Source organism: Agaricus bisporus (assembly GCF_000300575.1).
Source record: "Agaricus bisporus var. bisporus H97 unplaced genomic scaffold AGABI2scaffold_4, whole genome shotgun sequence".
NCBI lineage: Eukaryota > Fungi > Basidiomycota > Agaricomycetes > Agaricales > Agaricaceae > Agaricus > Agaricus bisporus.
Genome location: NW_006267367.1, coordinates 954,944 through 978,707, shown reverse-complemented (window position 1 = coordinate 978,707; position 23,764 = coordinate 954,944). Strand labels below are relative to the sequence as shown.

The 23,764-nt window shown below is 47.5% G+C and overlaps 7 protein-coding genes across 7 annotated transcripts; 3 read left to right on the top strand and 4 right to left on the bottom strand.

The window, feature by feature from the left end:
* Positions 1-68: 68 nt before the first annotated feature.
* On the top strand, positions 69-2,555 carry AGABI2DRAFT_66982 (hypothetical protein; the record flags this gene model as incomplete). Its single annotated transcript, XM_006460020.1, has 21 exons — positions 69-125; positions 178-224; positions 272-337; positions 441-507; positions 553-609; positions 664-738; positions 791-837; positions 888-910; positions 975-998; positions 1,051-1,118; positions 1,166-1,274; positions 1,413-1,511; positions 1,562-1,643; positions 1,693-1,748; positions 1,799-1,835; positions 1,862-1,959; positions 2,018-2,090; positions 2,154-2,177; positions 2,228-2,308; positions 2,367-2,398; positions 2,455-2,555. The coding sequence occupies 21 exons, from the start codon at positions 69-71 to the stop codon at positions 2,553-2,555; spliced, it is 1,323 nt and encodes a 440-aa protein (XP_006460083.1).
* Positions 2,556-2,729: 174 nt separating this feature from the next.
* AGABI2DRAFT_202767 (hypothetical protein) lies at positions 2,730-8,200 on the bottom strand (the record flags this gene model as incomplete). The annotated part of the gene is made up of 16 exons (XM_006460019.1): positions 2,730-2,915; positions 2,971-3,351; positions 3,411-3,692; positions 3,747-3,987; positions 4,044-4,182; positions 4,234-4,373; positions 4,422-4,612; positions 4,660-4,745; positions 4,796-4,911; positions 4,961-5,081; positions 5,136-5,327; positions 5,379-7,069; positions 7,120-7,322; positions 7,381-7,457; positions 7,504-7,584; positions 7,634-8,200. 16 exons carry the CDS (start codon positions 8,198-8,200, stop codon positions 2,900-2,902), a joined length of 4,524 nt encoding a protein of 1,507 aa, XP_006460082.1. The 3' UTR covers positions 2,730-2,899.
* A 1,318-nt stretch (positions 8,201-9,518) lies between these two features.
* Positions 9,519-12,400, bottom strand: AGABI2DRAFT_177762 (acyl-CoA synthetase; the record flags this gene model as incomplete). Its single annotated transcript, XM_006460563.1, has 19 exons — positions 12,198-12,400; positions 11,888-12,133; positions 11,765-11,827; positions 11,684-11,717; positions 11,350-11,630; positions 11,235-11,299; positions 11,059-11,187; positions 10,944-11,004; positions 10,892-10,898; positions 10,800-10,835; positions 10,613-10,747; positions 10,504-10,553; positions 10,418-10,451; positions 10,231-10,355; positions 10,086-10,181; positions 10,000-10,034; positions 9,774-9,946; positions 9,668-9,720; positions 9,519-9,616 (listed from the first exon to the last, which is right to left on the bottom strand). The coding sequence occupies exons 1-19, from the start codon at positions 12,232-12,234 to the stop codon at positions 9,519-9,521; spliced, it is 1,758 nt and encodes a 585-aa protein (XP_006460626.1). The 5' UTR covers positions 12,235-12,400.
* A 561-nt stretch (positions 12,401-12,961) lies between these two features.
* Positions 12,962-16,854, top strand: AGABI2DRAFT_184577 (hypothetical protein; the record flags this gene model as incomplete). Its single annotated transcript, XM_006460018.1, has 17 exons — positions 12,962-13,049; positions 13,094-13,536; positions 13,593-13,798; positions 13,848-14,017; positions 14,076-14,230; positions 14,281-14,598; positions 14,654-14,723; positions 14,782-14,807; positions 14,854-15,207; positions 15,257-15,342; positions 15,395-15,491; positions 15,542-15,738; positions 15,790-15,985; positions 16,038-16,195; positions 16,247-16,319; positions 16,379-16,782; positions 16,833-16,854. The coding sequence occupies 16 exons, from the start codon at positions 12,962-12,964 to the stop codon at positions 16,448-16,450; spliced, it is 2,709 nt and encodes a 902-aa protein (XP_006460081.1). The 3' UTR covers positions 16,451-16,782; positions 16,833-16,854.
* Positions 16,855-17,547: 693 nt separating this feature from the next.
* Positions 17,548-19,826, bottom strand: AGABI2DRAFT_117040 (hypothetical protein; the record flags this gene model as incomplete). The annotated part of the gene is made up of 6 exons (XM_006460017.1): positions 17,548-18,423; positions 18,480-18,650; positions 18,703-18,792; positions 18,845-18,940; positions 19,066-19,182; positions 19,239-19,826. The coding sequence occupies 6 exons, from the start codon at positions 19,824-19,826 to the stop codon at positions 17,548-17,550; spliced, it is 1,938 nt and encodes a 645-aa protein (XP_006460080.1).
* A 204-nt stretch (positions 19,827-20,030) lies between these two features.
* Positions 20,031-21,384, bottom strand: AGABI2DRAFT_191849 (hypothetical protein). The gene is made up of 7 exons (XM_006460016.1): positions 21,253-21,384; positions 21,064-21,196; positions 20,803-21,016; positions 20,659-20,746; positions 20,365-20,606; positions 20,279-20,313; positions 20,031-20,229 (listed from the first exon to the last, which is right to left on the bottom strand). Exons 1-7 carry the CDS (start codon positions 21,377-21,379, stop codon positions 20,211-20,213), a joined length of 858 nt encoding a protein of 285 aa, XP_006460079.1. The 5' UTR covers positions 21,380-21,384; the 3' UTR covers positions 20,031-20,210.
* A 49-nt stretch (positions 21,385-21,433) lies between these two features.
* Positions 21,434-23,738, top strand: AGABI2DRAFT_202755 (hypothetical protein). Its single transcript, XM_006460015.1, has 2 exons — positions 21,434-21,589; positions 21,645-23,738. The coding sequence occupies exons 1-2, from the start codon at positions 21,477-21,479 to the stop codon at positions 23,452-23,454; spliced, it is 1,923 nt and encodes a 640-aa protein (XP_006460078.1). The 5' UTR covers positions 21,434-21,476; the 3' UTR covers positions 23,455-23,738.
* Positions 23,739-23,764: the final 26 nt, after the last annotated feature.

Here is a 23,764-nt window from a genome sequence, read left to right as displayed (position 1 = left end):
TTCTTGCGCTTCCACGAATTCTAAGAATCGCAAGCGCCCCAATGTCTACCACGACCGATGATGCGAAGATGTCCCGGAGAATCCTCTGGAAGCTGGATCGCCGTGTCTTGCCGCCTCTCGCATTGGTAGGTCACTGGTGATTTGCCATTCTCAAACAACTAATAGACCATATTCCAGCTGTGGCTTGCCAACTTCATTGACCGGAGCAATATAGGAAATGCGAGGTATGTATATACATGGACTCATTCGACATTAGCTCATTCCATTGGAGGATTGCGGGCCTCGAGCGTGATGCCCACCTCCATGGTAATCAGTTCAACGCGGTATTGAGCGGTGGGTGTTTCCTTATTTTGCGGCGTTCAAGAAAGATATTGAGACCGTTGCAAGTGTTTTACGCAAGGTAAGGCACAGTGGGTCTCCGGGAGCGCAGGGATTCTGAGACCCCACGGCAGTTACTTGGTCGTCGAAGTACCGTCAAATATTGTCATGAAAAAAATAAAGCCAAATGTATGTTTCTCATTCCGGGCTGGTCCATATACTTACCTGCGCTAGCGCTGGCTTCCCATCCTTGTATCTCTCTGGGGAATTGTAACAATAATGACTTGTTTCGTCAGTCTTAAACTTTTTTTTATGCTTTGATTCAGATCCATATTTTTTCTTCAGGTCAATAGCTACGGGGGACTGCTGGCGATACGCCTCTGCCTTGGATTCTGCGAGGGCGGCTTACTTCCGGGAATGGTGAGCGTTACGATGCTTTCGAATTTTAGTGACTTCCTCATTTGCTCCAAAGGTCCTATACTTGAGTTCAATCTATAAGCGACACGAGCTGCAGTTAAGGTAAAGTGATTTGACATCCTTATTACCGTCCTTTTTCATTGGGCTTTTAGAGTAGGACTTTTCTACGCTTCGGGTATGTTCTCACCGCTTTTGACCCTGCTTCCGATCACTCACGCGTATCATCGTAACGTCTCAAGCGTCACTTTCTGGGGCTTTTGGCGGTCAGTCTTCTTCAAATCGGACTTTTTTTCTATACATAGATCACGAAATTAGGTCTTCTGGCCTCCGCAATCATCCATATGGAGGGCGTAGGAGGTCTGGCGGGCTGGAGATGGATTTTCGTATGTTTTCGTCTTGCCGTGAACGACGAATGACTTGACTTCATCAGATTTTGGAAGGCATCGCTACTATTCTGATTGGCCTCCTTGCCGCCCTGGTGCTTCCAGCTGACCTAGCCACTGCTAACTGCCTCACTCCGGAAGAGCGGGAATTTGCCGGTGCGTTCTTATCTTCATACCTCCTACCTCTCAAGTTATAAGACATGATATATATAGTTCGTCGGTACCAAGACGATGGCAAGACAATCCAGGTTACTCCCAGATTAGAAGACGGATATCCCAAGGACGAAAAGCTAGAACATGATGCTCATACTCACGCTGAGTCTGTCCAATCGTCTGTCGCATTGGAAACACAGACAGAGGATGAGGTGTTTGAGTGGAGGGAAGTAGTTAGGGGTTGGTTTTGCATATTTTACCTTATTTCCTACGATAAACTTGTTTTGCAGGTTTTCTCGACATACAGGTATGGTTGACTGGACTGGCTTATTTTGGCTTGATCATCAGTCTTTACTCGTATTCTCTATTCCTGTGAGTCGTTTTTAGCATGGTTACCCCATGTATTCTGAATTTGTCGTAGGCCAACGATCATATCGGGCCTTGGTTATTCAGGCGCACAGGCACAGCTACGCACCGGTACGTTATTCAAACTGTGCTATTAGTCCAGTCCTAAGAAATCTCCTTAGTTCCACCCTACGTGCCAGCTGTTGTTCTCACCGGCAAGTCTCCTCATGACCATCTATCGATAGTCTTGCTGAAATTTCCCTAGTCGCTGTTGCCTATCTTAGTGACCGATTGAAATGGAGAGGTCCTTGGATTCTGATTTGTCTTCCACTTTGCATCATTGGTGAGCAGTTCCCCTCAGACAATCTTGGAACTTGAGGAAAACTCAGCACGGGATGTAGGATATGTCATTGCTGTCACAGCTACCACTGATAAAGTTAGATACATAGCTGTCTTCTTTATGGCTGCTGGCATGTGAGTACCGCAGTGGTACCCTCTCACATAATCGTGTGACATTGATGACGCTTACTTATTCAGTTATCCATGTGGACCTTGCATTCTGTGAGATCTTCGTGATTATTGGTCCGTTGGATATATAACCATTGCTTTAGGTCTATTCTTCCGAATAATAACAGAGGCCATTACAAGAGAGCCACAACGACGGCGTTGCAACTGGCAATTGCCAATACGGGGTAAGTCCAGCAGCCGACTTCCGACCTGGCTAACCCGCTAACCGAACCGAACGAAAAGCGGCTTTCTGGCTACCTTTGTATATACACCTGGTCAGCGTCTCGCTGAAACTATAATGTCGTCATCTTTGTTCACCTATCTACCACAGATCAGGCGCCGCGATACCTAAAAGGTCATTCGATTGTCTTAGCCTTCGTGGTCCTAGCATGGCTTTTGATTGCCGCCAACGTGTATGTATCAATGCTTTAGTATTGAATTCGCCGAGTCTGATGTGTTTAAAGGTGTTACTGTATCTGGGAGAACAAGGCTAGACGCGAGGGCCGTCGTCAGGACAACATTACCAAGTATATACAGCTAGTGAGAGAAGGGAAAACGAAAGCCCCGATCGGGGATCGTCATCCTGAGTTCATGTTTACAATTTAGAACATGTAATAAATAGTTATCAAATTAGTGGATACGTAAGGATACAATCATACATCGTATAGCTACAAGATGATCGAACTATCGCGACCTAGCAAGATATTGGAGCACAAATGGAGAGAAGATGATTGATTACAAGAATGTACAAGCGCAGAAATATGATGAATCTAGAATTATGATCCCAAGAAACTAAACAATAACAGGTCAATCCGAGGCAGCATAAGGATTCCCGGCCAATACGTACTTTTGGTTGATCTCGTCAAGAAAGGGCTCAAAATTGACCTTGACTCTTCCTCCAAACAACACCAAGCAAGACTGCTTCTCGTATTTTGCCTGCAGCAGATCCTCCATCCGAATGTTTTCCGTTGCAAGCTTACTCGTTATTCCCAGCATCGTTGACTCCAGTACGAGTGTAAATATGCCAACGGAGTCGGATGAGATCTTAATGTGAAATTTGTCGTATTGACGAGGTGAATATTGCTCGATGGATAGCAAGACCTTCTTATCATAAAGGTCCTTGGCAGTGTAAAAGTACGACCCAAATTTAGGAGTGACCCCGGCCTTCTGTAGCTCCCGAACATGCCAAAATTGTTTGGTAAAAGGAATAACGAATCCGCGCTTCTTTCTGAAAATTTGACGGTGGTTTTATCAGTTTGAATGACTTTATGAGCAAGAAGATAATACCCTTTCTTCTGCTGCATTGTATTCATAGCAGCCTGTACATGATCCTGGTAACTGCTTATTTGCTCTTCGTAATTTTTCTTTCTTTCTTGAAGATGGCGTAGTGCTTCCTTCATGCTCTTCATCTCATGTTGCCGTTGCATACGTTTTCGGTGTTTGCTTCGTACATCGCCAGCAATTGCATCCAAGATTCCTTGAAAACCATCGTCTCGTGTTATTTTGCCTTGTTTCTCCAGCTCTAAAAGATTGGTGATAGCCAATGCTTTGACTGCCGTAAACCTCCACCTATGTAACAACAGGTAGGGCCGCCATCGGGTAAAATCTATAGATAAGACTCACGTTCTTATGTCTTCTAATCTGTAAGCGTCATTGCCGACAGCAGAAGGTTGTCGCCTTGAATGTTTACGGCTTTGCTCATTCAAAGCTTCCGCCTCGAGAATGTCCTCCCAGACAGACTCATCTTGTTCTGTAACCGGACGCATCAATGACTCCAAGAGGTCTTGAGCAGGCTGTACTCGAAGGATTGCCAAAACTCCGCGTTTGGCCTGGACCCACAGTGTTTTTTCTTCGGCATGTGGGTCTAGTGGAAACACGTCGCAATCGGCTGAGACGAACATACTATACTATCTGGCTCACCTTTGACGGTCGTAAATCGATTGGTTAGCTCGAGCGTGATAGCGGTGTCCCTAGCATCCTTAAGCTCCTCGTCTGCAAGGTTCGGGACTCCCACAAGTTCATTCAGGATGACATTTAGAGGGTCGTTGGTTTGAGGTGCCTGAATAGTGAAATCAGGATAGAGGACTTTCGAGGTATTGAATAGACGTACGATGGCTTTGAGATGTCGTAGGAGAAGTCCATGCATTGTATACACTTCGTTAGGAGTTATATAGATGGGTTTTGGCTGCACGGTGACGTCTAAGAATTCGTGCGCGTAGAAGTAAGACTCCGCATCCGGCACATCGGCCACTGCAATGGCAATCAACAAAGACCCTGGACAATAAATACAATATTTACCTTCCAAAAGCCAGGCGGACATGCGACTTGAGGCTTCGCGGACAAAATCATTGATAGGGATATAGATGGGTTGATCATCTCCGAAATCTCTACCAGTCATGATCTGGGTCAATACCTTGGAGACCTGGGCAAAGTTCTTTCGTGCTCCGATTTTGACTGTTTTAGGGACAATCTCGAAGATTTCTGGGGACCTGAGAACGAGATTAGGGCTGGCACTAAACGCCACGGCTGGACCTACATGATGATTGGGGAGATGTAACGATAATACACCAAGCGTCCCACGCACGCCGCATATTGTTCATCCGAGCCATTCGGAAATTTCTCCTAATGTATGATCTTCAGCAACAGCTCGGAATTTATGATGCCGCACTGACCTTTAAGGCGAGCAAGGTTTCTCGAGCAAGATATCTCATACTGAAAGGCATCTTCTTTGTTGAAGCTGTGATGGCGTTCACAAAGGCGTCTGACCACCATTGCACGAGCTGAAGTTCTAGCCTTTTATAAGCCTGATGCTCGAAGAGAATAGAGCTATCACTGACGGCGAATGTACATCGCCCTTGTTTCGGGGTATTCAAGAGCCTCCCTAAATGTCACATCTTTGGGTATGGAACTTGCCATACCAGATCTACGCTCTTGCGTTATTATGCGCGATTGATGCAGCTAGGGCTGGTATCGGGATTTTGTCACCAAAAAAAGAGATAGATGGCGGCATACCACAGTAGGATCAACTTCTAGGTCGAGATCGTCGGATTCAATGACTTCTTTGATGATCGTCTCAAAAGCTTCACGGGAGAATGTGCTCTGCTTTGGTCTAATGTAATGGACCGTGATATTGAGGTAGATAGGATGATTCCGAATAACGTCATCAATGCTATTGGACGTTGAGATCTCGTCCCGAATCGCAAGCTGACAAAAGAATTGCAAGGAATTGAATTTTATGGCAGAACAACAACGTACCTGTAGTAGCTTCAGTAGAAGAAAATCCTCGCGGCGGTCCTGACCATAACCAAAAAGCGTCAAAATAACGCGTTCTGTGAATCTTTTACTAGGCTCGGGGGTGCCATCTTGGGAAAGCTTCCAGATTAAACGACTCAGATACTCGCCACGAGTTTGCAAAAGGAAGAATAGTTGTTGATACAGTTCCAGCTTTCGCCTGGCGGAGTGATCCACAGTACTGGATCCGGAGAAGGGGTCCCCATGATCAGCAAGAAGTTTGACCCTAGCGGCATGTATAGTAGCACTGTCAGTTCCTTTACGTTTCTTCGCGTTGTCTACCATAAGGGCAACCGTGACATCCAGGTTATTAACCTGATTTTCGAGGCCTTGATTCTCGCGAATGCACTCTACAACTTGCTTTCTCAACCTTTCTACTTTGATTTCCTCCTGGAAATCGGCCTCAGAGTCGTCAAGTAGATGGACGAAATTTTTGATTGTACCGATGGAGACGTTGGTCCCCATCGTGAGTTGGCGATATTGCTCGCGAGTATCTTTTGCGCGAAATAAAGATTGGATTTTTACGACTTTATTGAGATTGGCATGATAGTAATCCATCTTGGCCTTGAATCGAATTCGAATAGAAGCGCCGAGTAACATAGCTTGAAGAGTAGTGGCAACATGCGCATTACGGTGCAAGTGATCCCGCCATGCATAATATTCGTTTCTGATCAAGGCACCACGTGTAGCGGCTTGAAAGTTGGTGACATCGGGAACAACGTAATCCAACTTCCGCTTTAGTTCAATGTGACGGTGCTTCGCCAAGCTGGCCCGTGCAAGAGCCTGAAGCGATGAAACCATTTTCAAGTTCCTGGGTGTTTCGAGTGCTTTCACCAGGCTCGTGTGTTGCTGACGGGAGATTCTCGCCCGAGCACGGGCTTGGAAACCGATCATAAGAGGAGTGACGCGACGCAATCCACGAATAAGAATCAGCAAGCGTTTCCGAGCAAGATAAGTACGGGCGGCGGCTTGTATGCGTACGATGACTTCTGCCGCGTTTTCTAACTTAGTCAACTGCTTCCGGACATGACGACGTACAACGAGACCGCGAAGTTGTCCCTGTAGCCTACTGAATACTGGGCTCATTTTATCCAGCCTGTGTTCTTGTCTTTTCAAAGCTCGTCGCATAATCGAACCACGAGCAAGTGCTTGGAATTGAATAATAGAAGTCTCAATTTGAGGCTGAGCGAAAGTCTTCTTAAGTTCCGTTCGCGCTGTCCTCGTTATACGAGCACGAGCGAACGCTTGGAGACGCGTCATAGGGGTGTCAATGAATCGTAGTGCTTTCTGAAGTTGGCGGAAGCGGCGACGTTGTAAAACTCCTCGAAGCTGAGCCTGGATCTTGACAACCGTTGGATAGGTCGATTTGACCTTCATCAAGTAAGCATTCCAGTGGCGTCTCACAAGAGCTGCTCGAGCAATTGATTGGGCTGCAGTTACCCAAGGAACAAGACTCTGTTGCTCCCGCTTCAGAGAACAAACCTTTTTCCGCAACGAGAAACCTCGACATTGTGTTTGGAGCTTTACAACGTGTCGCTCAGCAAACCTCATGCGAGCTTGGATATTTAGGCGCACACGCCTTGCGAGGTAGCCACGAGCCAATGCCTGGACGGCAACAATGGAACCTGTGTTTTCAATCAAAAGCCTTTGACGACCTAAAAAGAGTTAAACGAATGGGCGATGCAACCTAAGAAGAAAAGCTCACGTTCGTCCTCGGTCTCCACCTCTGGCTCTGGCTCTTCATTAATCTCCTTGGCTAATTCTTTCCCAACATTGCTGAAATTGGGCATAGCAACTCCAGACTCTTTCAATCCCTTTTGCGTTTTCTGCAAATCATCGTCAGAGAAATGCAGATGTCCTATCAAGTTGCCGATCTGTTGAGCCAATCCACGACGCGCAAGAAGGTGACTAAAATGACCTATGAGCACACATTCCCAAGTCCGAATTTAATAAGTATGATGCAAACCTCAGGGCATGGATGCAGTATATGACTTTTGGTATGTTCTTTTTCTCGTAGAGATCTGTAAGTTCAAATATAAAGCCCTGCTTTTGGTCATCAACAAATTCATATTGCATTCAACCAACATACCTCAGGCAGTCCAACATCACGTACGAAGCCAAAAAATATGTTGATGTTGTCCGAATGGCGATAGTCGCGAAGGTTGGAGGACTAGTATTTCATCAGTTTACCTCTGCTTAGCAACTCTATAGATACCCACCTCGAAGATGCGTCTTACAGATTGTGGATGGAAGACGCGCACAAGTTTCGCGAGAAGAACGCCATTGCGGAGACCCTCTTCCATCTCCACGATATCGAAGCCTATCTCCTCCTCGAGACACCCTTCAATCCATTGATGTGCTTCCCCAACGTGACAAAGATATTCATATGCTTGAATGAGATGTCGCTGCGTATCCGCCCAGTTAGTCCCATAATATCGAGAAACAGGAGTGGGAGAGGTGGGATCACTCGGCGCTTTGAGCTGTAGGCGTCCAGGGAGTCCGACGACGCCCTCAGCATCGGGAACAGGAAGACCAGCTATCCCAGGAGCACTTTGATTACGGGAGGGCGACACAGGAGCGTTTGTGTGAGGCCTTTCTTTACGTTTCTCTTCCGCCCTCAACGATAGTGGCTCATAAGATCCTTGGAAATGTTTTTGTTCCTCGACAAGATTGGAATCGTTTTCATTCTCGTCACCATCACCACTAGCTATCCGTGGTAGATGCCTTCCCATTCTGCGACCGATGATCAGGTTCTCACCGTAGGTAGAGGCCTTCTTGCTTGACATGTATGAACTTCGATAAGGAGTGGGGGACATAACGGAAGGGCGGCCAGATAGAGAAGTAGTAGCTTTGTCTTCGCTCAGAGATGCGACTGAGGCATTGCGACCTAGGCTATGCAAAGGTTTTACAGAAGAATCTTTATCGCTTGCAAGAGATGTAACAGACTTATTACGGCTGGGGGTATAAAACGATTGCTGAGCGCTCTTTTCTGGGGTTGATAAGATGGCAGATGAGCCATATAACGACCTTGATCTGTTTCTTGACATACTGGGAACTGAAGTCGAAGATGTCGATGAGAACACATCATTTACGAGTTGCGAAGGAGGTGATCTTGGAGATGACTTTGTGTCGAATTCCGGAGTAGCTGCGCGAGTCGTTGACGGTGAAACCGACGAAAACGCATTAAGGCTTCGTAGAGGCGAATGTTGTCTAACTGGGGAAGCCTTCAGAGACTCGTAGGAGGATTGAGCACTAGGAGTCGAGAAGATATTCCGTGAGGGCGTAGTAGAGTCCGAAGACGAGTGCTTGGAGTTTGGTAATTTGAACTGAGCAGTAGATGGGGGTATGCGAATGCGATGAGGAGATGGTGAAGATGGTGAATCAGCCTCAACTGAGATACCCGTAGAATTGGGAGACAGTGGAGAAGCGACGATGGGTTCTGGCAAAGTTCGTCGCTTGAGATATGTTGGAGTTCTCTGGCTCTCAGGGAAGGACGGCGACGTAGTGGGACTAGCATTCGAAGGACTATTGGTGCCGCTCGACGAGCTTTCAGGTACAAGAGCTCGGCTTCTGGGATTCAGAGGTTCTGGAACGGGACTGGATTTGAGGTGACCGTCGTATTCTGCTTCCGCTTCGCGGGATCGTTCCTCCCATTTCCCTCTCAGGACATCTAAACTACTGCTAGGACGGTGTGAGGGTGTCCATCTCCTGGATGCTATGGGTGTGCTGGAAGAGCCGGTCGGAGTGGTGAGGATGCCAACCCCCGATTGAGAATTGTTGCGCGATAATCGCGAACCAGCCCCTATAGATGACGTTCGCTCAAATAAGCGCTTCTGGTATGCAAACGGGCCTCCGGACGAGGCTTTCGATGAAGATTGTGGGACTTGGTTTGGGGTGCTCATAGGCAACACAAAACATAGAAGATAGGGGAGAGAATTGACGCTGTGGCGACAGAAGACAGCGCCGATAGAACATCGGCAGAGAACACCCAAATGATGAACGCGAGAACGTTAATGAGCACGTGCCGCCTTGCCTTTATGGCCATAGATGGAAGTTGACATCGAAACTTAAATTTATTTATCATGTATATAGCTAATTACCAGTCTATAACTTCGAAAGTATCTTCCCTTGACGCTTCTGCCATTCTGCTTGTGCCATTTTACGTAGATCGCTCTTCAAAACTTTACCGGATGCGGTTTGCACTATGGATGTGTGTCAGCATCAAGGACTACCGTTTCATGGGCCGCTCATACCAAACGGTGTGTCCAGGATAATCACCATCACTGGTACAGCAAATTTGGGTAGCCTAAGAGAAAGTTGCTCGCCATCAACCTAGAGCATATCGACATTGCAACGCACCTCTTTTCTGCCAAGACAATCAAAGCTTTTTCAGTCACACGATCTTTATTCTCTGGCCGGACTGACACGACTGCAGCCACTAGTTCTCCCAATCGAGGATGAGGTACACCAACAGCTGCAGCCTCGGACACGTAAGGGTCAGCATAGAGCGCATTTTCAACTGACACAGAATCCTGGGGGAAGTAGGATGAGCTGAAATTTTTTATACTAATTTAGGGTGACTCACAATATTTTCCCCTCCACGAATGATAATATCTTTGACTAAAAGCAGATTTAAGCGAAACCACGTCGGCATTCTATCCTCGAACTTACTCCGGTCGCGGATATGAAGAAAACCTTCTTGGTCAAGTAAACCTAAATCACCGGTCTTGAACCAGCCATCTTTAGTGAGGGCTTTATCCGTCGCAGCTGAAGAAATTATGAGGAGTCTCAAGAAACACTGGGAGATAAATTTTACCTTTATCACCCCAATATTCCTTCATGACATTCGGCCCCCGCAACCAGACCTCACCAACTGTTCCTGCTGATACTTTCTTGTCACCATCCATGATAACAACGTCGTTCACGGGAGTAGGCAACCCGCTTCATAATTATTAATGGTGATCAGAAAGAAATAAAGACTTGAAAGAGAACAGAGAGTTTACCATGTAGTTGGACGAGTATCATAATCTTCTCCCCCTGAATCAGTCATCAGATATAAGAAACCCAAGTTGTCGAGTATCCGAATTACCGACGCTGACTGCTACACTATTCGTTTCGGTCAAACCGTAGCCTTGGCCCCTGTTTTCTCCGTTGAGAGGCTGCCAGACATTGGGCAAAATTGAGACGCCAGCACGTACATGACAGCCTGCGGAAATGCTTTGCGTGCCCGTTCAGGTAGGGTACTGTGCGCCGGAGCACCTCCAAACATGAGTGACTCCAAAGGATACCCAGCAAGAGACCCTTCACTGAGATCTGAGACCATCGAAGGCACCCTGGACCGGTCATCACGATTTAGAGCACATTGATCGATGAGAAATAGTTTACCCTCCGGCTATCGCAGCATCTTCTTGCTTTATCAACCTGTACTCAACCACTGTAAATTGGTCACACGCGCAGAAGACCGTATGAATGTGTACCTTGTAGCTATGATGATTGAGTAAGGACAGAGGATGTAAGTCTATAACCCACCTTCATCAATACTCCATTTTCGCATCAAGACAATCTTGAGACCTCCCATAGTTGCCAGCATCTGTCATGGCTTCAGCCTTTTCTCCCTCCCTCCTGAAGTTTAAAAGTATCTTACGGTCAGAGTAGTGGAACCAGTGACATGGAAGAATGGTACGGAGATCAATATGCTTTTTTGGGGTCCTGGGACAGGAACCGGAAGATCGTCTCCCCGGCGTAGGGCTGCGCGGCGTATACCCACAAGAAGCTGTCGCCAGTCAGCTTCTTGTGTGAGTCGCTAATCGAGAAACTTACATTAAGGCCGTTCGTGAGCCACTGCCGTTGAGTACTCAATACACCTTTAGGCAAACCGGTTGTACCTGCGGCTATGTGAGCATCAATTGCAATGAACTAAACTGTACTCGCATACCAGAAGTGAACAAAATTGACGCATTGTCTTCAGGAAGGATATCAGGGTCAGTAGTGATAATACTTTCAGAGTCTCCACTGTAAGTATTTAAAGCATCTTCCCATAGCAGCATGCCATTCCATTTGCCCTTCCCTTCATGACCTTCCAAAACGAGGAATTTTGTATCTGTAACCAGTTTGGAGATGCTAGACTCAAGGCGATCCGCGCGCTCGCAATCTATGATTATCAACTTGCTTTGGGTATGCGAGAAACAGTGGTGTAATAAGTCGGTTGGCATCCACCTGTTTGGGCCAATAAATCAGCAAAAGTACCCGGAAGAGGAAGCAACTCTGACGCATTTCCCAATACAGATACGGCGCCAATGAGATCTTGATATATTATCAGATACGCCTCCCCAAACGACCTGAGCACCTACGACACGCCCAAAAGGCAACCAGGTATTCGGGATAATTGCGTGAACAGATAGCCACCCGGTCCCCTAGGAGAAGGATGTTGACATTAGGTCAGCTTTAGTTCATATCATTCGCGCGCAACCCACCTTTCCTAATACCATAGACATCGCGGTACATCGCAGCGGCCCTGACCGACCTTTCAAAAACCTGCTGGTAGGTATATCGTTGCTGCTCGTAAACGACGTAAGTAGCATTTGCATGGTCTTTTGCAGCTGAAAGCCAAAAGGCACGTAGAGAGGGCCAAAGATTCTTGTACACGCGGTGTAAACGTCCATCAACAAGCCGGGTTTCTATTTCGTGGGGTGTACCAGGTGCGCAGAGGAGCGCCTCGGCTGCGGATTAAGATGGCGGAATCAGTGCCCGACATAGACGAGGACGCGAAAAGGCCTAGCACACCTTCAGCTAAGGTCCGCTTGGGCTTCCACTCGGACATTGAATAGTCGGTGAGGGAAACGTCAGACAGGAAGTGTAGCTAGGCTTTTTATATGCGGCTGACAGGTGTTGGCGCCTCGGGCGACCGGAAGCGCAAGGGATCCATAGCCGGAAGGGACCGTGATACTTTAAGCCTTGTAGTTGCAGGGTTAACACAGGTTAACACAGGTTAACATAGGGTCAACATAACCTGTAATTCTAATTTGCCGTGGAACCAGTGGTTACCAGCCCCTCTGCAACAACTGAAACATCCCCCAGTTTAAAGGGGTTTCCCACGGGGATGTTGCAGAATCCCGGTCACATGTTATTCTCGAGTCTTTGCAAGGAGCGTGGGAGGTGACCGGTGACCGGTAAGCGAGTGAATATGATCTAATTCCGTATCCTCGAACATCAGTACCATACTCAGACCATACTCATTCCACAATATTTCACCAGCATTTACATATGTACTCACGGGAACATCTGACTCGTGGGGCATCTTTAAACAGCTCGCCTGACAAATTTTATCATTCAAGCTCGATCGTAACCCGGTCTTCATCGCCTTTTCCTCGTTCGACAAGACGCGTCACAATCTCCCTCATTGCCTTGCTCCTAGAAAAGTACGCCTTGCTACTTAGCTATCATTATCGCAAGACCTCACTTTATTGATCTTTTACAGATATGCTCTAGCGCCCAAGAAGATCATACTTGGAGTCTGTGCCATGGACATCAAGGCCAGGAGCAAGGCAATGAGGGAGATTGTGACGCGTCTTGTCGAACGAGGAAAAGGCGCAATCGAAGTTCGACTATTCGGTGATAAGGTTATCTTGGATGAAGGTACGTGCTATCATTTCTATTGACAACTAGTTGACACCTTTCAGACGTCGAAAATTGGCCTAGATGTGATGTTTTAATCTCATTCTTTTCCACCGACTTTCCGCTGGATAAAGCGATATCCTATGTCAAACTCAGACATCCTTTCTGCATCAACGATCTGGCTCCTCAAGCACTTCTCTGGGACCGCCGGCTTGTGGGTACCATCTTAGACCATCTACAAGTCCCCACCCCCAGGCGGATCGAGGTGTCACGCGACGGTGGTCCTAAAGTAGAAAGCGACTTAGTGGAGCTCATGAAGAATCGACTGGGTATCACTCTAGGAAAATACCAGGTGACACCAGAAGTCACACTGCGGGAGGACGAGGATGCTATCGTTGTCGATGGTCACGTAATGGAAAAGCCTTTCGTTGAAAAACCTGTCAGTGGTGAGGATCATAATGTCTATATCTATTTTCGGGGTGGGGGCGGACGTCGACTTTTCAGGAAGGTGCTTCCGTTTTCTTTAATCTAATTGTAGCTCGAAAATAACCGTGCTTCGTCAAGGTTGGAAACAAATCAAGCGAGCTAGATCCTAACCTCAATTATCCCCGGACGGACGGATCATACATCTACGAAGAGTTCATAGATGTGGACAACTCTGAAGATATCAAAGTTTACTCGGTTGGAAAGGAGTACACGCACGCAGAAACACGCAAATCACCTGTGGTGGATGGCGTGGTACGACGGAACACTGAGGGGAAGGAGATCAGGTAGAGTGTAGGCCTAAACCGCGGTCCATGACTCTTATACACTGAACAGATTTATTGCACGGCTGACGGAAGAAGAGAAATCATGGGCGGATAAAATATGTGACGGTTTTGGCCAGCGTGTCTGTGGGTTCGATGTGCTCCGTTGCGATAATGGTGCGAGAAGTCAAGTCATTGATGTCAATGGATGGAGCTTTGTTAAAGGCAATGAAACTTACTACGGCAAGTACCTGATCCCCTTCGCTTCGCCGTGGTTGCCCATTTTCTGACAGTCCCGTAGACAAGGCAGCCGACATCCTAGCCGCCTTCTGTATGCGTCTTTCCACTTCTATTGACAGGCCTGCCCTAGGGCCGGGAGGCACCAACCAGGAAGCACCCATGTGGACACTAAAGGCTAATGTGACCGTGTTTCGACACGCAGATCGCACACCCAAAGTAAATATATTCGTCATGAAATTTTTTCGGTTCTCATCCGAATAATCTAGCAAAAGTTGAAATTCAATTTTCCTATCGGAGAGCCATGGACGCAGCCATTCGTCACTCTACTCAACGGTGAAACCGAGGAGATTATCCTCCGCGAAAGAGAGCAGTTGAACTTAGTAGCTACGGCCATCGAGGAAGCACGTAGCCTTGGCGCAGACGGGGAAGAGTTGAATAAGCTTACGCAGCTCAGCAGTGCATTGTCCCGCAAGATTGATCTCCCGGGAACGAAGGCGCAGCTAAAACCAGTGTACTCGAAGAAGCAAGCAGGCCAGGTGCGGAAATTGACAAAACTCACGCTAGTTTTCAAATGGGGAGGAGAGGTGAGCACATATTACTTTCTCCCACCGCAGACCTTTCACTCAAGTAAGCTGTTAGTTCACACATTCAGCCAGATACCAGTCCCGCGACTTAGGCGAGAACTTAAAGAAGGATATATCCATAATGAGTGCGCACTATGGCCCAGAATCATACATATTGTCTTGCCTGACTTGCTCGTTAATCAGACAAAGGAGTGCTCCAGAATGTGAAGGTACGCGAGAGGCACTTCGCACTTCGCACGACTGAACCGCATCCAGATCTTTACTTCTTCGGAGCGACGTGTCATTGCCTCTGCGGAGATTTTTGCTGCAGCTCTTCTTGATCCAAAACATCCCAGTTACTTGATTCCATCGTCGACGAGTAATGGGTCACGTTCATCCATAGACAGTAACGGTGGTTTCATGAACAAAAACTTCCCTCAGCAGCCTGACCAACAGCCGCTCAATCTTATTATCCGTAAGGATCTTCTGGATGACTCCAATGCGGCTAAAGACCTTATGGACGATGTAAAAAAGAGGCTTAAAAACCTGCTTAGGCCAGGCGAGTCGGAGAAAAGGCCCGATTTAACATGGCCAAAAAGTATGAAAAAAGAGCCAGCAGAAGTTGTGAAGGTATACGAGTCACTTAAGAGCTGGGGCAACTTTACCTATCGTCTATTAGGAAGTAATCGGGCTTCTCAGCTCATTTCGCGATATCATGCGCAGGAATTACGAAAAGTTGGATGTGGAAAAAATCCAAGAACGATGGTTTGTGATACTGATGTTTCCTTTTCTCCTTGATCTGACTTTTCTTCACCAGGTGTTGCGGCGATCAACCTTTCCTATTCCGCGAGAGATGGGAGAAGCTATTCGAAGATTTTTGCGATGTAGAACAAAAGAAGTTTGACCCGTCTCGGGTATATAAAGCTACCTTTCATCGGTTTTTGTAGCTCACCGGCCCCGTCAGGTTTCTGAATTGTATGACACGATCAAGTATTGTGCTCTCCACCATCGCACCTTTCTCTTCGCCATTTTCGACGAGAGCGGTCGTAATGATCCCCTTCATCCCGGCCAAGATCGTAGAATGCATGAACTGTATAGCCGTGCAAAGGCTCTTTTTGATCTCGTTGCGCCTCAAGAGTATGGCATCGACCTAGGAGAAAAGTAAGAGAGAGATACCTATCTCAACATTTACCATTGATCTTTTTGATAAAGAGAAGAAATCGGCATCTTGACTTCGCTACCCCTTCTTCGGAACGTGGTTCACGACCTTGAAGAGGCTCGTAAAAATAATGGTAGTTCGCTGACGGTGTATTTCACCAAGGAGAGCCACATTCACACCCTCGTCAACCTTGTTCTGCTTTCTGGCCTTCCTATCGCCAATCGACGCATACCCGAGCTTGATTATGCGGTAAGTAGCTGTTCTACTTCAGGAAATCCTTTCCCTAATGTCATTAATTTAGTCTCACATCACATTTGAGCTTTATGAGCGAAATCATGGACGAGGAAAGACAGACAAGGAATATTCTATACGTCTGTCGATTAGTGAGGGAGCGCATTCCTCCAACGTTCTAGACTCAACCTTAGATGCCCGACATTCACTCAATGTACAGCCCAAAAGGTACTCTCACCTTGGATTCATCGTGCGATAGGGTACTAATTCGCATTTCAGAAAACTTACCCAGCACCTGCCCTACAGCCTGGTCATGGAAAAGCTCTCCAAACATTTCCATAGAATGACTGATGTAGGCACTTTTTTCAAACTCAGCGGAACAATGGTTTGATGCTGAAACCCTGTATTTAGCTGGACGACGACGTTGGAGAAACCATCGATGCCGTGCCTCAATCAGCGACGGTATCATTGACCAATGACTAGTAGCTCTCCCTGGAATGTGGCACGACACATCACATGAATTTCCAAGTTAGATGTTAATTAGCTACTCCACTATATCATTCATCATCGAGCCATTCATGCAGTCCAAGTGTTTGTCGGTATTCGCGTAGCATATCTGGTGATAATTTTTGGAATACGAGGCCTTCCGTTGGTTGTCCTGCGAAAGATGGATGATCCTTGTCGTAAAGGGCGGATTCCGATCGGGTAAGTTGTGACGATTGTGCAGCGAGGGCAGAAAAGGAGAAAGTAGACTCATGATATCTGGGGATATTTGCAGCAGTATGAACGAGATGAGATAGAGGAGTACATACAATCTGCAAATGATATCAAAAAAAAAACCTGAGGCAGCGGCGGAACGACGTACCGATATGCTTCTTTGTTCCATGCGTCTACTTCTTTAATTTGGTCTAACCTGTATTTTTTAAACGCAGCCTTGATGCAGTAAAGAACATCATGTATGCGATGCTCTCTTGGTCTATTTAATTTATCGGCAACAGGTCCCGGAAGTGACTCATGGGACTTACTTCCATGGTCGAAAGTGAGCACTGAGATTGAAAAACCCACTCTGATCAATCAGAGGATGGAAAATATCGGTTATGAATTGAACTGCTGGGATGTTGTCTGGGTAATCACTAGAAAACGTTACTCGAAATCGGAGGATAGCACCCGCATAATATCCTATCATAACGATCGTGGGCGCGGTGGTGAGCTTCAACCGGATGAGTGACGAGGTTTGTTTGACACACACCCTGGTGAGTATACAGGACGGCGTCCCACACAAACAAACTATCTGGTGAAGGTACAATATAAATGCCCAAAGGGCAATGATTCTGATGCCTCAGGGATGCATATTCCAACGAGAGAGCGGTTTGTGCTACGATTGAGTGAGCGGATGGGACGTCACTCTTCGAATTTGTACTGGTGATAACGCCGTGGTTGTTGAATGGTTTGCCTGCCTTAGGTTGAACAGCCGTGGTAAGCGGACTCACGGTGAAGGGACCGAGCATGATGATGTTGGTAGGGGCAGAAGGGGGGTCCCGTGATCATTCCTGCAATGCAAGACAGTAATAGACACTACTTTAAGAACCGTAACCGCCTCGATATTGAGGCTGATAGCTCCTACGATCATCGCGGTTTCGTTTTTTACCTGCACCTTTGATAGACAGAGACGGCGATTCCGGTACCGGGTCACTCAAACGGGCCAACAAGGTCGGCTGCGACTGCGCTGGCGGGCGGGGAGGAAGACCAGGATGCAGAGACGTTTTACCTGCACTAGTCTGCGGAAGCTTTATCTTTACTTTACTGCTGTCATTGGGATGTCTTCGTAGTCCTTCGTCTCGTGTTCCGTTTCTTTCCTGGCTCTTGCCCCGCTCTCCTTCTCTATCCCTGTCCCGGTCACCATCTCTATCTCTTTCTCTGTGGCTTTCTCTACCCAGGTCCCTATCTCTCCCCTTTCCTCTGTCCCTGTTGTCCATCCCTCGTCTCCTGTCGGACTCTCTGTCTTGATATGTGCCTCTTCGACGATACCTGTCTTTATCATTGTCTCTTTGCTCCCGTTCTCCGTTCCTATCTTTGTCCTTTTGCCGTTCCCTGTCCATTTGCCGATCCTCCCTCCCCTTTCTCGCCAATCTGGGTTGAGTGGGTATTGGAGGGGCGATACGATTCTTAGCGCCCCTAAACCAGTCCTCTGGGTCGCTTTCCTCTTCAAATATTTTAGCATTCTTCCTCATTCTCTCCATCATCTTCTTTCTACCCTGCCTCCCAACATTGTCCGGTGCATACTTACCCCAGTCACCAAACCGACGATCATCATGCTCCCAATCCCTTAGTCGCCTCTCATGTTGTATTGTTGCTCCTAATTCCTTGGGGTTATAAAAAGGCCCCTTGGAAACGTTATATAGTCCAAATGCAGATGGCTCGTCTGGTTTGTCATATCGTTTCGATCCTTCACAGTCCTAAAAATATGCTAGGTTAGCAACGAGGGAGGGCAAGAATGAGAGAGAAAGTTTACATCTCCCCAGTGTCCAGCTTCTCCACAATTGTAACACCACTCGTCTTCGGCGATGTAGCCTTCTCCACCTTTGCCAAGCCCTAAATCCCGCTTTGATCGTCGTTCGTCCAGAGTTTGAGTGCGATCATCGTCTGCTACGTAAACGTACAGTCTCCACCACGTAGGGCATTCCTATCAATCATAATCGGATTTTAAAATCAGGCTGCTAGACAAATGAACTCACTGTAGTTTGGTGTAACTCGGAAGAACAGCGTTTGCAATAATCTAAGCTCTCATGATTCCTCGCCCGATTCAAATGGCGGTTTGGACAATTCTAAATGGAAGTAGTCAGAGTGGGCGGCTTCTCGTGGTGAAAACCTACGTACAATGTTGATATGACCTTTCATACCACATGAAAAGCACACTTTGCTCACAGGGCAAGACTTGGTGACGTGCTCGTCGCGTGCACCACATGTTAAACACTATTCTCGCAACAAACATAGTCGAATAGTGAGTAGCATGACGGCAGCGAAAGTCAATCGAAGAATGCAGAATACAATTCGTGTATTAGATGGATCAAAGGAGAACAAAAGGATGTGTTACGAACGATGAGTACTCGACAGTCTGCAGTTTTATGATCACCCTCCGCACCACAGTTTTTGCAAACCGTCCTTTTCAGTTTTATGGATTCGTCCTCAGGTTCTTCAAAATACCGCAGAAACTCCTATAAGAGGGGCACTCGATGACGTTGCGGAGGAACAAGATAAAGATTTGACACACATGACGATCGACTTCATAATCCAGGTATTTGATATAATCCTTGTCATCTTCGTCCGATTCATCTGGTAATATCTCAACTGGTGTAGATCCAAGCACAGAGACATGGGCAGGCAGTAAGAGTTTCGTTTGTTCACTATTGTCGTCAGATAGACTTTGGTTGTTGTTGTGTATGGGGGGTGGTGGAATGACAATGTTTGAGGGTAAGGGAGCTGGGTTGATGTCCTCGATGTATAAACCATCGATATTCGGATTGTCAGATGTTGAAGGTTCGTTCTGAGTCAAGGTAGCAGATTTTGAACCTTCGCAATCCTCGCCAGTAATTACATCGCCGTGTTTCCGCCTGACTGGTCTCCTTTTTGGAAATTCATTCCCTACGTCGCCGTCATTCTCTCTCTCCTCGGAGTTTTCTCTCGTGTTTGCGACCGTGGTTTCACCACTGGAGTTATTTTGACTCTTCCTTCGCTTCCGTTTTCGCTGGCTCTTCTTATCTGTTTCGCTGTCCTGGGCGGTCGTTTCGATAAGCATAGTTTTGGATGTCTGGCTAGTCTCAGACGGTCGCGCACGATCAGTAATTTTTTGGTCGTGCATAGGATGTAAGTAGATGCAAGGGGGAGAAGCCTGGAGAAGCTGGTCTCGTCTAAAATCCTTTTTGGATTTCTGCACTTTCCCACAGTCGTGGGCAATATATTTGCTAATTACTATAAAGAGGTCTCATATAGTAAAGTTGAAGCGTTGATTATTTGAATGTCTACGTTTCGAAATTTCGAATAACTCAGGATTCAACCAGTAATCAGTGAAAAGGTAATCTGTATTTCTGCATGCTACAGGAAGTTGTCCGCTAACTATTCGTGGTGAAATAACAATACGGTTGGTACATCGATTGGTTCAGAAGCAAGTTGAATGCTACAGCTATATAAAAATTGCAGGGATATTTACTGTTGAAGTTGTATGTATGGTGTGTAAACGATACATCTAATGACTATAGTCGTATCTGTCGGAACAATCAGAGGCTATAGACAGCGCCACAATACATCACTTACTTGCGGTAGAATGTTTCAGAATCGGATGGAACCGCCTGATGGGAAAGCTATGAGACGCTTCGAAAGATGAAAGTAATGAAGAATACCTCAATTCTCCGCCCTCTGGTCTTTCTTAGGCCCTGATTCTCCAGTTCCTTGCGATATGCCTTGTCTTCCCTCAGCCACTGTAGAGCTACCTCGAAAAGGGGAGTGCCCGCCTGGAATTGAGCCGATAGGGCGGAATCTTTGGTTATGGGCCAAGAAGTAGGCGGAGTGACGAAAGAACCAAGGCGCATATGTGCAACATGGGTCGGAAAGTTATCTAAACCATCATAAATATGTGTAGCATCTGGTGGGGTAAATTTCAGAACGCGTGGGATCTTGAGTCACAGTGGACATACAAAGAATGGTGGAGCCACGCGTTTCGCTGTCATTCTTGAGAAAAGTGAGTAATTCGTCGCGCACAAGGACATCTAGGTCGACGGTAACCTAAAAGAAGGCGTGATGTATGAGATGAGAAGGAAGAAAAGAAGAATGTGATTTACCTCATCAAGGAGAAGGACATCCCATTCAATCATGAGACCGAAACAGAGTTGAACTCGGCGCCGCTCGCCATCGGAAATCTGATGCATGTGCCAGTCGAGATCAATGTCGAGAATATCCAAGAGGCGGTCACGGCGCTCTTTATGCCTGTAGCCGCCGACAGAATCTAAGAATGTAGATACCACGATATCGCCTCTGACGACGGGGTTCATAGCCCTGCTGGGGTTAGAACCGATGGCTCGAGACAGGGCTCATGGACAGACCATTCTGTGCCGAGGAAAGAGATGCCAGGAGGGGTGTTGCGAAAGACATCATGGCCCTTGACAAGGATGCTGGAGCCAGGAGCTGTGACGAGACGTTTTCCAGAGAGGATCTGCAAGAGAGTGGACTTGCCGGCTGAAAAGGGGCTGATGGATAAATGTTTGGGAGAAGAGAATGAAAAACGGGCTTGCCTCCGTTTGCACCGACGAGGAGGGTGCGCGAGCCTGGTGGAAGGTCGAGGTTGATATGGGAGAGAGAGGGAGGGGCGTCGGGGGCGTGGGCGTAGGTGAGGGCGGCGACGGCAACGACATTATCCATCTGGGCAGAGGCAGAGTGATTTCCCACACACAGCGCCTTCCCAGGTGCCTCTTTCTTTCTCTTCCTCTCATCATCCCTGTCGTTCCTTACCTTTCCCATGCAGCTCGGCCCCCTCCTCATCGCCAGACAAGACTCTAACTGCATCAAGACCTGCCCGGAGCCTGCCCCTTGTACATGCAGTGCAGATGAGGACTGTATCATCCTCAGCAGGCACGTAACCTCTCTATGCCCCTCTGTTTATCACTAGACTCTCTTCCTCTTCTAGGACGTGCAACGACTGCAGCCAAACCACTTGTGTCCCAGCATCCAGCACTTCCCACTCTAAAGGTGGCGTGAGTACAGGTGCTTTGGCCGGAGGCATCGTCGCCGCGATTATCTTCCTCACTCTCGCAGTCTCTCTCTACCTCTGGTACCGTCGCAGCTCGCGCATCCGTAGAATCCTCTCCAAGAATCGCGAAGCGCCAAAGGACAAACCGGCTTCTGCGGCAGACGTTCTCAACCGCCCAGATCCCACCGAGAAATTACCCGTTCCTTCTTCCCAACAACCACCGCTTCCAACGGTAACCGAACATGTCGATCCAGAATCGCATGGTACGACTCTACCCCCACCTCTTCCTAGACCTCAGTTCATCAATCCCTTCGACGATTCAAACTCCATACAAACCACAAAAACAGAGGGTCCAAATGTCATCCCTATTGCGCTCGTTGCATCAGACACTCGTCACAGCAGGACAGACACAGATACTCTTCAATCCTCCACATCCTCCGGGCCTGTCCGACCACCTCGCTCACCAGACCTCAACCTTAACCTTGAGCATGTCAACGTATCCCACAACAATATTCGACCACCCTACGCTGACTCCACCATTTCCGGCATCTCTGGATTCTCAAACAGAAATTCTTTCATGTCTGGAGCCAGTTATTCCAGCGATTTCTTAAACGAGGCTCCCGTGATTGTCACCGCTAACAAGGGTCCTGTTCGTCAAGTTCTCAACGTTGTCAAGGCTGAAGTCGTCAGTACGGGCGCCATCTCTCCCACTTCTGATGGGGGCTTAAAACCTCCTTCATTCAACTCCCGTCCCGTGATAAAATCCCCCTTGGCTTCCACCTCTTTTGGTCCGAGCGATGTTTTACGCGAAGCAGATGAGCATGAGACCATTGATCCCTTTGATGACACTCAATCTACGCAAGAGAGGGAAATTACGTCCTCTGTACCGAAGAGTCCTGGCCAAGCTTCGTCTCGGTCTCAATCTACTGATCCAAACTGGGCTCTCGATGAGCCAAGTTTTCCATGGACAACTCGATCTGGCGACAGCCGGCCTTCGAGCGTCCAGACCAGCTCTTCAATTGCCAACATTGGCTCAGCCACCCGTGTCAACGTTGGTTTGAATAATATATCTTCACCAGCCGGTTCAAGCACTGCCCCTCGAATGCCTTTTAGGAGGACTATGGGGAGACTGGTCAGTCCAGTGAGTGACGACTCCACCCAGTCGGGAGCCTTGCAAGAACAACAAGCCAGGGCTTATGTGCAGGCGCAAGCTAATAGGCGAATCTCCGGTTCTTCAGTTGTTTCCGCTACATCTACTAAGGCAGATTCAATTCTCGAGGCCTTTCCCTTCGTTCCTCCTTCACCAATTTCCGATCGGCCTATAAGATCGCCTCCCATTTCACCCCTCGGAAAACAATCTTTCACTGCCTCGCAGATGCCTCATTCGCCTCAGCCTCGAGTTACCGTCGCACCGGCATCACCAATAAGTCCACGCGGTTTCACTCGTGGCGATGTTCCACCTGAACCGGCAGATGGGGAGAGTCTTCCCGCACCACCGAACCGGCAAACCCTCGGCATGAGTACCGGATCACAGCTGTCCACGACGTCAACTGGCCTTGGGTCTTTCCCTTTCCAGATAGATGCTGGCGCGACTAATGAGAACAACAATAACCTGCGCCCAAGCAATGTCAATCACCGCCAACGTGCGAGCCTTGATACCCTGGCTCTTACGAGTGACCTGGCTTCGTATCCATTGGACTTTGAGCACGAAAGCATGCCGCCGCCCGTTTCTGCACGCAAACCATAATAAATAGTGGTTCCGTATTTTTCTATCGCAACTGATGCTGTCCTACAGCTGAAAATGTCTGTTGGTCTGCCCTACCTTGCCGAAGCTTCTCTCTGTCCAGTAGTACACAAACATTATTTTTCTCTGTTTTATATTTGTTATTTCTTGGTGAGGCTATGGTCCTCCCGTTCCGCATCCCTCCTTCGATATCTAACTTGTATTGCCTAAAGTCCATCCTTTCAGTTTATTAGGTCCTTTGTGTGGATAGGGTTATTATTTGATGTGATACAATAACTTTGTTGCAGTAACTTTACCCTCCAAGTTTTGTGCA